At 39.3% G+C, this 15,362-nt stretch overlaps 1 protein-coding gene across 1 annotated transcript; it reads right to left on the bottom strand.

Moving 5' to 3' along the window:
• Positions 1-35: 35 nt before the first annotated feature.
• On the bottom strand, positions 36-7,759 carry impdh1a (IMP (inosine 5'-monophosphate) dehydrogenase 1a). Its single transcript, XM_087796798.1, has 15 exons — positions 7,515-7,759; positions 5,930-6,028; positions 4,840-4,888; positions 4,052-4,153; positions 3,886-3,960; positions 3,617-3,823; positions 3,461-3,548; positions 3,188-3,387; positions 3,015-3,105; positions 2,235-2,330; positions 2,008-2,151; positions 743-884; positions 524-667; positions 375-458; positions 36-121 (listed from the first exon to the last, which is right to left on the bottom strand). Exons 1-15 carry the CDS (start codon positions 7,733-7,735, stop codon positions 100-102), a joined length of 1,764 nt encoding a protein of 587 aa, XP_087652924.1. The 5' UTR covers positions 7,736-7,759; the 3' UTR covers positions 36-99.
• Between the last annotated feature and the right edge of the window lie 7,603 nt (positions 7,760-15,362).

The raw sequence follows: 15,362 nt of genomic DNA, 5'->3' as shown, positions 1-15,362 counted from the left end.
TCTGAAGGGTGTCAGCTCGATGATCAAGTGTGTCGATTCAGGGCAGCAGGAGCTGGAACGTTTGGACCCGAGCGTGTTCTTCCTCTTCCTCCCGAGGCCTCAGTACAGCCGCTTTTCATAACTTGAGAGAAAAAAAGAACAATAATGCTAAAGAGGAAATGGAGTAGTCGCTAGTAAGGATGAGGTGAGAAAGTGATGAAGTTACTTACATGGTACAAAAGAGTATCTAACATGATAGCGTGAGTAAGAAAAAGAGGAAAAAAAGAAAGACAATATGACGCTGAACATGGATACTAATAAGACAAATGACAGAGTATAAGAGAAAAACAAAGTTGATAATGAGGAAGGAGGTAAGAGGGTGGAGTGACACTCACGAGTGGAGGCCGTGAACTCCTCCCTCCATCTGGGCCGACATGGTTCTCTTCTCAAACTTCAGCTCTCCGGAGTACATCATCGACCTGAGGCAGACGGTATCTCGCTCGTTTCATCGATTATAACTCAAAGTAAAATTCAGGGAATCTACCGCAGGATCGACAAACTCTTGGCGCCAATGTCCTGGCAGCCATGTTGAATCCCAGCAATGAGGTAAGGGACAAACTTGTGGATGGAGCCTTTATCCTGGACCGACCCGGACACGCCCTGGGCCACTTTGACTTTGTCGCCTTCACTGGAAGACGACACGCGCCGAGACGGAGGTGAATCACGGTGAAGATGCCGGAGGGGAAAAGCATGTCGGTCTCACCTGAAGTAGCGTTTCTGGCTGCTTTCTTTCTCCATGGCGTCCAGAGAGCCCATCCCTCGATACTTTTTTAGACGCACGCCGTCGGAGAAGAAATATTCGCCTGGAGCCTCGGTGGTTGCCGCCAGCAACGACCCCATCATCACTGTGATGTCATTAAGGAACGAGAAAAAAAAGCTTTTAGATGTCTTTTTTCAATTGATTTAGTTTCATTATCATCATTTCTGATCACATGCATAAATGTTACAAAAAGTTATTTCTGATAAACTAACGTTGTTTTTTCTAGGTGAATTAAAAAATACATTTGGTGTATTGTTTTTTGAAACGATATCACCGTTACACAATTTCTGAATCATCACAAACAGTTGAACTGACTTTTCTGAGTCAACTAGTAGTCACTAACCATCATTAACCACTTGTTTTTTTTTCATAACTCTGAAAAACTGAATTCAATTCAATAATTGACACGATATAATAATTGCATTCACAATGTGTTACCAAACTTTTTTTTTTCTGGCTTACAGCCTGTCAAGGCATTGTCCAATCCTTCAAAACCTCCCTCTATCCAGGCGGCGCTCTGGACCACCACCAGAAGTTTGACTCACTTTGATATAAACTGATCCTGAAAAGTTCATGAAAATCCATTCGCTACTTTTAACGGTAATAAGAGGCAATAACTTTGGAGGCGCATGTTTGTGAAGTAGCAGCTGCTTCACAAAAAGAAGGTTTCAGGTATACTTTTCGCACTATGGCTTCTTGCGTGGGTTCCCTTTAGGCACTCGAGTTTCCTCCCACTTTTTTTGCACAGGTTTAATGTAGGCATTATATTCAAGGGCGATGCCATATTAACTAATTTTTCCACAAGTTTACAGGTTTATTTTTTGACTGAAATGAGTGTTTTTTACGCGTTAAGAGTCACAGACTAAAGTTACTTCAGAGAAAATACCATCTTTTTTCAAAAGGAAAGACATTTCGGTTGCAGTACCAGTCCCCGGGCTGGGGGTTGTGAAGCACTCCCCTAAGCAACTATGATAAACCTCCCTGTAAAATAAAAAAAAAATAATGTAAGTAAGTAAATTATATATGTAGAGCCCTTTACCAGACCAGGGTCACAAAGCCCTTAAACAATCAAAACAATACCCAATAAAATAAATACTTAAAAGGTCAAGATAACACCGAGAACAACACAGGAGTCTTAGAAAATCAAGGAACAGCCTGCACAAATAAAAAAGTCTTAAGATGTGGCTTAAGATCAGGAGCTTTCTGACCTGTGGACGCTCCCAGAGCAAGAGCTTTAACTACGTGTCCGACGGTCTGAATCCCTCCGTCAGCGATCACCGGCACTCCAAACCTGCGGGCATATTCCGCAACCTTGTACACAGAAGTGCCCTGTGGTCGTCCACATGCCATCACTGAGCGGAAGGAAAGAGAAGAACACTCACTACACAGATATGTATATCTGAAAAAAATGTTTTTTTTCCTTCAGATGATTTACCTTCTTGGGTGATACAGATGGAGCCACAGCCCATTCCTACTCTCAGAGCATCCACACCAGCGTCGATGAGGTTTTTCGCCTGCGCTGCTGTCACCACTAGATGGAGACAAACACGCCGAATCACGAGTAAACATAATTAGAAGGTTAAAAGGATGTATACACGTCAATAAGAGAGAGATCAGATTTCCGGTAAGTTTGACTGCAAGTGCCTTAGAATTAATTCCCAGTGGCATATTTGAATTTAGATAAGATTCCTGAAGTGCTATGCAAGATGTTTGGCTAGGTTGGGAATAGATTTCTAGATTAAACCAATTTCTACAGAAGAGACAAATATTCTGGAGAAGTCATGTATCACAGTCACTCAGAGGGTTGGAATGAAACCTACTGAATAAGTAACAGTTGAAAAATACATGAATTACATGCTTTTTCAATGCTGTAAAATGACGAGGTGATGGTCCTGTATTTGTAGTGAGAGGCAGAAGTGAACCTCGCTCTACTGTATCTTAGCAGTGGACATATCAATTATCTAGTTGTTGATGTAGTCATAATATATATATATATATATATATATTTGTAATATTCTGTTGATATTGGTACATTTTGTAACTTTGTGTCTGGCTAAACAGGAAGACTGTATTTCAAAGATTGCTCCAAGCTGGGATTGGATTAAAAAAGGGCAGCATCACGGATACTATGTATTTAATACAGAAAATAAATCACCCCTGATCTGGAAAGATATGCACTCACATGAAACAAAATGTGTATTGTTCGTCAAATTACCATTTCCTCCAACTACTTGTAGGTCCTGATACTTCTGTTTTATGTAGTTTATCATGTTGATCTGATACACTGAGTTTCCCTGAGAAGAGTCCTTAATGAAGGAGAAGAAAGGAGCTGATTAGCTGTGGATATATTGGTATTATTCAAATGATTAAAGCGGTGGATGATCTCACCAGAACCACCACATCGACTCCAGCCTGCATGAGCAAGTCCAGTCTGTACTTGTCGTCCTCTCGGGTCCCGATGGCGGCTCCACACAAAAGCTGTTTCCGTGAATCTTTAGAGGCCAGCGGATAATCTCTGTTCTTCTTCAAGTCGGTTCTTGCGATGATGGCGACCAGCTCGTCGCTGTCGTTCACGATTGGAAGTTTTCCTACCGAAACAGATATGTTTTAAAAAAAAAACTTCTGAGAAGGAAAGTGAGCCACGTCTGTACAGGTGTGTACCTTTTTTACTTCGCTGCAGAATATCGTTTGCTTCTTTTAGTGTGACTCCGGCCGGTGCTACGACTAAATCTTCTCTTTTCGTCATCGCCTGGATAATTTTAAAAAATCCAACATACTCTGTAATAGATATTGAAATGTATTCAATCATACACCAACCTCCGCCAGTGGTTTGTCGTGGTCCTTCTCCGATAGAAAGTCTATATCTCTGGAGGTAACTATGCCGACCAACTTGCTGCCCATTTTGCCAGTCTCTGTCACCGGAATGCCAGAGAACCCGTGGCGTATTTTGGCTTCGAACACATCTCCTACAGTGTGTTGGGGGCTCATTACCACTGGATCAGTGATAAAACCTTGCTCAAATTTCTAAAATAAATAAAAAGTGTTACAAGATGATTTAACCTCACAGACTTAAGACTTTGTCTTACCTTTACTTTGCGCACCTCGTTGGCTTGAAACTCGGCAGAGCAGTTATGATGAATAATTCCAATCCCTCCCATTAACTAAAGAGAAAAAAGTCCATCTGTAAAGCGTTCAATTGTAAAAAGATTCAGTTTATAATTAGCGATGAAGCGCAGAGCGGCTTCTACTCACTGCCATGGCGATGGCCATTGACGACTCTGTGACTGTATCCATGGGTGACGAAATGAGGGAAGTCTTCAGGGTGATCTTCCTTGTCAATGCAGATGTCAGATCCTGAAAACAGAGTTTTAAAACTGAAACACAAAATCCTTTCTACTCTTGAATTACTATTGTTAGTATTGTACTATTACTATAACTGCAATGATTTTTTTTCACTTATTTTTCACTTAATTTGCTTATTATAATTTAACAGTTCTGTATAGATAATACAAATTTTAAAGTAACCGTACACACAATTAAACATGTTGTTTCTGGCGACATCGTGTGTCTGAAATTGAAACTGCAATACCATTTATTTTTGATTGTGCTTCTAAGTAAGTAAGTAATTTTTATTTGTATAGCGCTTGTTCTTTTTCCTATATTACATTTTGTTATTATAATAAAGTAATTCTTTTCAATAGAAAGATCATTGTTAATGCTTTTTACATTAGTATTTCATGGAGATTTTTTTTTTTTATTGCAATCTTGAATTACAAAAATTGAATTATATTAAAAGAAAGTTGAGGCTTTACAGCTTTACAACAAGTTAGGATCAAGAATCAACAGTTAAAACCTGGAATAAAAATGAATGCTTGAAAGAAATTTGGGTTGACACCAGAATGAAGTTGGAGTTGTTGAGGTGAGATCTTTTAAGAAGAACATCTCAGTAAGTAAGTATGTACGGATTCTAAATTAAGAGTGTCTCTGTAGATCATTGTAACTTGTGTATAGATCAGTGCTATTTTAAGACTTCTACTTACAACCTCTTCGGACGTGAAGTCAATGAAACCTGGAAGGATCAAGAAGTCACTGTGAAGACAATACAGGAAGATCTTAGAAGCGAAGAGTTACAGACTTACATGATTAATGCAGCTGTCTTTTACTCCTCGCGGGTTCTTGCACTTCTCATACTATTCCACAATGTGATATTACATGTCGTTACTTATCAGTTAAGATCAAGTGAACAAAAGATGTCCCTGTCCTTGTATTAGACATATAGTTTTAATGAATAATATTAGCACTGAGGAATGTTGAAAAAAGACAAAATATCTCCCCCTGATATCTCTCCTTGAATCTTCTTCACTGCATTTTCTTAACACAGTCATGCAAGTGATCAACATTTTAGTCCCTGTCCTGTAACTGGATCCAAAAGAAATTGTGGCTAAAATAACTAGTACTACAATAGTATCGGGTTTATAAGGCCTCATGAAACAGCTGATGAGGTATCATGATACAGTGTCTTTATTTTGAAAGACTACTAGATGCCACTCTAAGTTTGATGCCAGGTTTCATTGAATTAGTCGATCAGAGCCAACGATTATAAAGCAGAGAGTGACATCTAGTGGCCTTTTAAAACTGTATCACTGATACACCACCAGCTGTTTCATGAGGCTTCGTAACTTGCATACATTCATTTGACTTCCTGTCTTCATCATTTCTTTTTAAAACCCCAAATGACCCACATCAAATTATGTGTTTGAAGCATTTGCAATAGAACAATTAGTAAAACTACGATTTATCGTACATGACCACCGAACAAAAAACGTGTACAGTAATAAAGTCTCTGACATTTCAATGAACCTGACACTGAACACACATAATCTTTCAGCCTTTCAATGCACTTAAACGCTCCACATTTATCCTCTAGTCACGGATAAACCCTGCTGGTCCTCCATTAACACATGGATACGCCTGCATATACAAACATCACAGCATCCTTGAAAAGTATCGCTCAGACATAATCCTCACCAGCATGAATACTTAACGGATGATGTTGCATAATACCAAGCATGTTTCTGGAATCTGTGTCAATATGCTAGCTATAGCCTACTAGAGGAAGTGCCCTCTTACTTGTAAGTGAGTCCATCGCCGATGGAAAAGAGCTGCTGGGCCGTTAATCCGTCTTCTGGGACGTAACCAGTGCCTCCACTGATCAGGTAGTCAGCCATGCTGGAGTGGAAACACAAGGGAGAATTTATAGACTCAACTTTGATGGTCAGGGAGGGATAGCACGATATCCTATAGTAAGATTGAGCAGTACCATTTTTATATAATGCTATAGGAATAATATAACAACCTTTATCCATGGTAGCTTTTTTGGACGTTACTCTGATTTAGTGATGGTTTGTTGAGGCTTCATGAAACAGATCATGAGGTATCACGATACAGTGTCTCCATTTTGAAAGGCCACTAGATGGCGCTCTAACTTTAAAAATGACATCAGGTTTAATTACTAGTTGAACTAGTATATCAGAGGCAAAGACAATAAAGCGCCATCTAGTGGTCTTTCAAAATGAAGACACTGTATCATGATACCTCAGCAGCTGTTTCATGAAGCGTTAACAAACCATAACTACTCTAAACGGCCATTTAAAAAAAACAATTGTGTTAAGATGTGTCTCTCTCCCTTTGATAGTCATATATTTATCTATATAATTACTGTATATATATATTCAGACACCAACTAATATATTTAAGATGAGTTTTAATTATTATTATCATTATTATTATTATTATTATTATTATGATTATAAGACGAAGATGAATAAACTAATATGATTTATAATGAGACAGTGAAAGAACAAACATCAAACTACACTGTTTATCTTTGGTGTTTTGGATTCTAACTTTATATTTCATGTTAAAAAAACATGTTTTAATGGTCGACTTAACTAAAAAATATTTTCGATATACATATAACCGGTCTCTGTATCATTTGATTAACTTTATGACTAAAGAAAATCACTGTGAACAATCGCAAGCAACAGCGAGTAACACTTTCAGTCACCCTCCATATCCACACATTACTTCAACCATTTTTGCATTGTTGGTTTGTTTCATCTCTCTGAAGTTGCTTTAAAATTCATATAATCAGACCCGAGTGAACTATTAAGAGAACTCCATCTAGTGGCCTTTCAAAATAAATCATGATACCTCATCGACTGTTTCAAGAAGCCTCATCAGTAGTAAGACTTAACTGTAGAAATGCTAACACCAATTTCCCAGATATAAATGATAGTGGAAATTTGTGAAAATGAATGAAAAAGATTTCCATGAAAATAATGTACTGTTCATCTAGTAATTGTATATAAAAATATTAAATATAAACAAATAAATGCAAACCGGACACCCTTTAAAGTCACCTAGTATGTTGTGGATAACCAACTCAACATCAACGATGACCAACTAATTAACCTTTTGTCTTCCACCTGCAGTCAGATCCACTTAAACACGCTGGCGTCAACACAGGAAATAAAGTTTGTCCTTTCTACACACCAATTAGAGCCACTGAAGTAAGAGGATTTGGACCTGCAGCCCGGGGGGAATTAAAGAATATATTTACCTGACATTGCTAGAAAGTTGGTCTCACCTCTGAGTTACAAACAACCCGGCGTTTAGGATGTTAATGTCAAGACCTTAGGTGTGTGTTACTGACCTCTCCGGTTCATATCCTGCTTGAATCCTGGTGGCGCTGTACCTCTGTGCCGCCGTCTCGTGCCCGTGTCCGTGCACCGTGGGGTGGCCGTGGGCGCCGTACGGGTGTGGATGTTCCCCGTCTCGGTTGGGGACGCGAGGTCGCGCCGGCTCCGTGTCGCCCACGATCCTCCTGTAGTCGATCTCCCTCTCGCCGTCCATGAACCGCTCGTACCCTTCCATCTCTAGAAAATCCAGGGCTACAACTTCCACAAGGACACACGGCCTTTTCCCACCCCAACAACAACAACAACAACACAATCTTCACAACGCAACTACGGGCAGCACTCGAGAAGCGTACTCACAGCAACACAATGCCGCCACTTTCATAGGCTCTTACAAACACCCAATCCGTGAAGTGGATGTCCACATGAACACCTTTCAGACACACCTGACACAGAAGGAAGCTCTCTTGCCATCTGTTTTGTCCACAACACAATGAAACACAACGTAAAAAATGTCCAGATTTCCAAAAGTTGTAAGGAGTCTTAGAGATTCAGTTCCTCTTGGTGTTCAGTCGACCTGTTGATATCCTTCCCTTTCAGCTCTGATCCAGGCGGGACCCTCGAAAACCACGGCCCCCCCAGAAGGCTGCAAGCTTCTCTCCGCCGTGTTCTCTTCCTGCCGGCAGAGCTTAACTCTGTTTCTGACAGTAGCAGACGTCACTCTTCCACAAAGAGGATTGGAAGCATTAATACAGGATACGGGGTGGGGTGAGACGGGTGTGCTGTAGGTAGGACCAGGAAGGAGAAGGGTGGGTCAAGATGGAGACACTTTCTCTGGCGAGGATTAACCTGGTGTCAACACGTCTACACAGAGACCGACCAAATCATTTTCTTAACTCCTCAGAGATGTATGGGTGAGATGGTGGATTCCTCTCCATCTGATCCTCTTCAAATACCCAATTACTTAAATTTTTTTGATTCAACTAGCCCTCGATACTGCCTGACAGGTGATCAATGAAGGCGTTGGAGCCAGGGGTCGTTGATTAAATGGAAGAGATAGTCATTTAGTTGCCAGCCCTCAGCACCATCATCTGCAGGTGACTGACTGCTTGTGACAGTTACGGAGGATTGAACCAGAAAAGCCTCTTACCCCATATCTCTGTCTCTGTGTCTCACCCCCACTGCAGCACACAAGCAACACCCCCCCGACACACACACACACACACACACACACACACACTGAGCACTGTGTCAATAACAATAAAGTGATCAGGAGAATATGATAAGATCAATAACTATGATCATATAAATCAACAGAGGTTCAGTTTTGCACCTAAAGCAACTTAATGTGCAACAAAGAGGGAACTTGTTTTTTCTGTTTGTCATTTTTCTTCTTTAACTTGTGTTTTTAACTCTGATATTTTTCCATATCTATATACAAGTCTCCAAACTAATATTAAGTTGAAGTAAATGTTATATATATTTATATAAAAATAACTAGAACTACTTTAGAATTAACAGAAATGAATCATATAACGATCTTTTTTAAAAAGGGATTTTACAATATTTTTGGTAATAAAATATACCTATATTTCTAAGAACATGTGTATACAGTTTAAACAGTAAACTCAATGCACCAATGTATCACCGCTTGTGTCGCCATCTAGTGGTTTGTATTTGCAATTGCGTGTTACCGGAGCGAACTAAAGGAACGAGCGGGAGAAAACTAATGAATGAATGGAATTGTGAATTAGTTCACTGGGATATCGTGTTTTGTATGTTTATTTGTGGTTTTACATCTCCGTTTTTCTTTTCAAGTATTTTTTTTTTATATATTACGAATCTATATTTTTTAATTATTTTGAAAATTGTGTTCTTGATTTCTTACAATATTTCACATATTTGTCAAATGATCATTATTCAGTGTATTTCTTCCACCTTTTAAATTTCAATAACATTTTAAGCGAAATTATTCATACAATCCTTTTTAGATATATGTTAATTTCCATTTTTCAGAATGTATTTAACATCTCAAAAGTAATGTTTTCCTTCATTCACATATTTGAATAAAACAATGTCTTTTTATCCTCCAATCACAAAGTAGCATAATACACAACCCCCCTCTCACATATTTAAAGCCTTTTAATCTTAAATCTAGGTAATTATTCTGCAACATTTACATCATAGCTTTAATTACCATCAAAGGATTGAAAAATTTCCCTGAATACATCCAGGACAATTATCAGTTTACACACAAGTAGAACATGTTAGTTGCAGATCCCTTGTATTTCAGTCTTTAAGAGGTACGCACAAAATGCTACTAATTTATACTTGTGTAGTTTGCACTTCAGAGACTGCAAACAAAGGAAGGAATCAAAACATCTCTGGTGGAAAATCTGGTGAAGTAGAAAAGAATAATAGTACAGTACAAACCTGGCATAATTAAAAATACTTTTACCACAAAGAAACACATAACAGTTTGGAAGTGAAAGCACATGAACGAATAACATCCTCCTTTTATTAAAACCAGACATTGTGAGGTTCAATTCCACGCTAACCACACCATCGATCCGTTGGGATAATGTATATTTACTCGCTTCCCATGATTCCTTGCTGTTTCTGCCGGCGTCGATAGGTGCGGTCTCCTCCGACTCCCCCTATCTTGGTTTCTTCTCCCCTCCCTCTTTCCCACCCACCATCGTTTTACACTCTGCCTCGGCTCTGTCTCTCCTCCACGTTTCCTCCTCTTACTTTTCCTGACACTGTAGATCAGCTCCCACTGTCTGGCGAAGGACTAGTGTGAAGGGAAGGATCCCGTTGCTGGATCAATGAGCACCCGGAGGAGAACTGGGGGGGCATCACCGATGCAGTCTGCATCCTCTGGACCGAGACATCCTCCAGCCGAGTAACCACGTGCACTGAGAGTGGAACAAACACCAGGGGAAGAGGTGCATGCAAGGGGGGCTGGGAGTGAAAGATTTGCTCGAGGTGAGCGACCGTCTTTGAAAAAAAAAAAGTGCTGTTCAGCGGGAAAATCTTCAAAGACTTGTGGGAAGGATTCCCTTCTTTCTTTGCAGCTCTGTCCGAAGAGAGCGTGGCATCACGATCAGAGAGCGGCTGCTGCAGTGACCGACGCCAGGAGGAGGAAAGTGCTTTTCTTAAATTGCTCCAGAGGATTCCACCATGGCTGTCCAACTCATGCCGGAGTCAGCGGTGTGCTTGCTCATGGTGAGTATCACCTTTTCTCACTTATGTCTCTTAAGTGGTTAGCTCCGCCTTCTTTTCCGTACCCATCCAACTTTCCATCCGAATCCCGGAGAATGTGTTGCAGAAGAGAAAAAAGTCCAGTCTTCTATTATGCCTTGCTTTGCATCGACGGTGGGGTGCGATGATATCTGGAGGTATCTCCACTGAGACATGGTGGTTTCAGCAATGTTTTTATTTTTGTTTGTTTTTTATATCAGTCCATACTGTTGGCATTGTCTAGTCCCGCGGGGAGTCATGCCTCGCCGCACTACCTGCTATCTCCACCTGTCATGGCTGTCTGTTACTATGGCGATAGGCCATGAACCCCTATTGAGGAGAGGGGCTGCGGTACATTGAACAAGGTGGCAGGGAAGGGCAAAGGATGATGGACGGGGAACCATTAAGAAGCGCTCACTGAACATTTTTTTAAAGATTTTGGAAGATCGTATTAACTGAGTCGTGATTTTATGATACATTGTTAAAACTGATTAAAGTTTCACCACTATCCTTTCTCCTCGGCGGGGCTGGGGGGGGCAAACATTCCCACCCTCCTGTTCATCCCATCACGCTGCTGACAAACTGCCTTTGTGTGTGTCTTGGCATTAGCATATTATACTCTTGCTACCTGCCACCGCGCTGTCACCGCTGACATCCCCAAATTGCTCCCCCGTCACCTGAGATTATGTGAGTCGACCTTGCCAGAGTGGTCCCCCCCGACACACATTTTCCAGCTGTACTTCTTGACTGCGGCTTCTGAATAAGGCAGAAGGTGCCGTTGAGCAACGCATTGGTGTCCAAAAGAAACTGCTTTTTTTATCAACAAGATTGGCGTAACTCATTTGCTGAAGCGTTTGAATTCACGTCGCCTTGTTCCGAGCGGTTTTTAATTATGAATGAGAGTTGACTCAACCCCTGAGTGAGATGTGTGTCCCAGGATTAATATTGATCGTCCCTCCCTCGCCTTTGTAGGTATTAATATTTTAGCTGAATAGGTGATTATCTGCTGCCGTGATTACTGGAGCTGCTTTTAATAAATGGTGCCGACAGACGGACCAAATGCGTCAAGCTCAGGGAGAAGTTCGTCAATTCTATCGGAGACGATCGATATCAGGGAAAGTAGGCAAATGTGTTGTAGATGTAGAGCTTTTATCGTATCACTTCCTGATCTAGAGGGCGAAAGAATCTGAGCCAGACTGATATTTCATTCAGGATTACGTCACCGGCAGGATGCTATCTTTTATTGACCCAATTAAGACGCTGCTAGCATTTTAGCATTTAATCAATATTCTATATCAATTATTAACCAGGAATAGAGAGGAAGTGTTAGGGACCGTACCCATCATGCTTTTGGTGCCAACAAAAACTCCCATGATGCCTTTCTGGTAGGGGTGTCAATTTTTATGTTTATTTCAACGCAACTTTTGTGTAACAAGTTACATGCAGTTGCGCTATATAACCTCTAGAGGGTTCTGTCTCAATTCAAAGACCTCCTAATCCCATTACAACAAAGCCCTTCCAGTAGTTTTCATAACCCAAAAAAGTTATTCTTGTAGATCCACTTCAAATAGGTAGTTAATTATCGCTAACATGGAAGATATATCAGATGACGTAATTTACTGTATACTTCAGACCATAAAGCACACTTAAAAACATTTAATTTTATCAAAAATCAACCGTGCACCTTATAAGCCTTATGTACTTATTCTGGTTTTTACTTACTGACCTAGAACCGATTTCATGTGGTTCACACTCAATAACCTATTAAAATATTGGTAAAAAAAAAATATTATTACAACTCTAGTCATCATATACAAGGCTCTTTAGTATTCCTTCGTGAGGATCTATGGTAATATGCTTCGGGGAGTAATACAGCGACTATATTCATTTTGTAATCTACGAACATTTTAAACCATGTCTAAGTACAATGAACACTTACATGAATACAATTATTCTACCTGTCCTATCTTTTCAACAATCGTTCATAAAAGCTTGTAGTTCGCCGTTGTCAAAGTCTCAAAACATTTTTGACACCACAGTCCACCGTCTGAGTCCTGCGACACATGACCAAAACAAACGTACAATTGGTCATCAGCGGCTTCACCTCACTTAGGGTATGTATAAATTGAAGATGAATGAACGTGGAGGAGCAGAGGAAAACATGTAAACAGATGTAGACGTTGACAACCCCAGTTTCTACACAATGCTATATTAAGAAACGACTGATTTGTCGCTACTATACTGCCAAGTCAAAAGTGATCCACAGCTGTGATTTGTTGAGAGGGATGGCCCCTCATATGTAATGATAATTTGCAAGTTCAAATGAATGTTATCAATGTAGAGCTTTTCCATTGTCCATCTGCCTGCAGCAATAATAAATAATTAAATGATATTAAAACAATTTAGTTTCCTTGATGTAACCCTCACTATAAACAAGGGACCACATTTTTTATCTCAACATTATCTTGACTAATGTTTAACATGTATTCACCTCAACCTCTAGGAGAAATAACTGTTAATAACAGTTGATAGAGGAACACATTTTTAGGAAATATAGGTAAGTGAATTGCTGGCAATGTTCCAGATTACCATCTGGATCCACTAATCAATTGGATCATAACTCTCATGAACGACAGCAGTACACATTTCGCTGTTTATAAATTTAAATGCTAAAAAAAGGGAACTAAATATAAAATCAATGTAGAGCAGAATTATTAGATGAAAGAAAATGAGCTGCTTGGTGGAGGTCTGCACTTTGCGAAAGGTCTGCGAAATTGATTTAAACCCCTAATTAAACCTAGCGACATAACTTTGATTAATGCCAGAGTGCATGATGGGGGATCGTCATTACTCTAGTTGTTTGTTTCCCCGTCTTGACCAGCAGCTGTTCACCAGGGCATGTCGCTATCTTGAAACACAGAGCAGTGGGTTAATGGATTAGCTTCATTTTGCTAAAGGCATCACAGTATCTCTGATAAAAAAAAAAAATCACTATGACATCATCAATTTTCACTTGTCAAAGCTGTGTGAAGTTTTTTGTTGTCACCTCATTGAGGGGGTGTTGTACACTTGGAAAAGGTATCGCACAAGCTTCAATTTATCTTCCCTTGATCATTCAATTAAGTGTCACTGAGGATGCAGACCAGATGACTCTCTGGGTCCGAGCCAGAACATCTATTGGGTTCTGATCTAATCACTGCTCGATGCTATGATGCTCCTTCAGATGCAGATGTGGCTCAGAAATAGTGTAGACCTGCCTTGAAAATGTTCTACATGTTTTTCATTAAAAGGTCAATTTATGGTTTTAACAGCAGGTCAGACGTGTAAGACAGTGTGTGCATGGAACAGTCGACTGGGGGATGGGTGTCGGGATGACATCATACTGAGATAATTGATTACTGCCCTACAACAATGGTACAGTGGGAGAAGCAGGCGGTCTGGAAACTACAGAAGGAAAACAGAATCTTCTCAATATATATATAGTTTTTAAAATGTTTATGAATCACATATTTTATTATTGTTTTAATGAATCAGTTTGATTAGGTACAGTAGATTTCACTGATGATAAACATTCAAATATTTTTCATTTAAACTGAAAAAAAATGATCAAAGATTGAATCAACAAATATACAAAACTAAAAACGAGTCGTGAAACAAGAATAAATGAGAGCAAATCCAGTTTTAACCGGATGAAAACACTCGTTCTTATATACAAAAAAATCAATAATCACTTCATTTAAGATCTTATTTCATCACTAGAAAACAATATGGGTTGCTTCTGAAACTATTATGCTAATTTAACAGACATAAATTTTATTTTATAAATCTAAAAACTAATTAAAATCTTCACTCAACAGCAACTGAATGAATTAAATGAAATGAAATGAATTATCGTCAACTCAACATAGCTTGAAAGCCAAGCACTTTCTCTGGTTTTTGACATTATCATTAGTAGCATGCTACTTTTAGCATGTTGATAATGTTGCAGCTATGTCAGCAAGCAACACCTAGGTTAGTAAATTAATGGTCTACATTTTTAGACACTCACTTACTCTTTAGGATAGTTTTATTTACATCGAGTAAATTTATATTGATTTATTAAACCTTAAAACCTTTTTTATTCATATTTTAGTCTCTTTTCAGGCCCGTTAAAAATCTTTAATGAGGCAGGATTAGATTTAATGATCAGGCAAAAGAGTAAACCCTATATTTTAATACCATATACAAATCCTCTCACTAGCACTTACATTTTTTAACTAAAAGAAGATGGATAATGTTGCTTTGGTGTTGACTAAAAGCATTAGAAATCATCTAAACAAACCAGCTCAAGCAGCCCACGCTTGGAAATATAGGACACCTTCCAAAATTCCAAAGTAAAATGACAAATCTACAATGTCATTTTTCTAGCAGGAGAAATCTGAGATGAATGTAGAAATTAGTTATTGGTTTAGTCTAATCTTTTATATTTTTAGCATCATTTGTGCTCCCAAGTGTGTTTCCCTCTCAGCCACATGGATCTACTCTAGCTTACAAACCAGGGCATGTTGCTATCTTGAAACACAGAAGAGTGAAAATGGATTATCGAAAGGCGCTTGAGGCTTCTGCTGCAAACAAACCAGTGA

The sequence above is a fragment of the Callionymus lyra genome, chromosome 8 (genome assembly GCF_982586985.1).
Source record: "Callionymus lyra chromosome 8, fCalLyr1.hap1.1, whole genome shotgun sequence".
NCBI classification, from domain to species: domain Eukaryota; kingdom Metazoa; phylum Chordata; class Actinopteri; order Syngnathiformes; family Callionymidae; genus Callionymus; species Callionymus lyra.
This window is presented reverse-complemented; position numbering and strand designations above follow the sequence as displayed.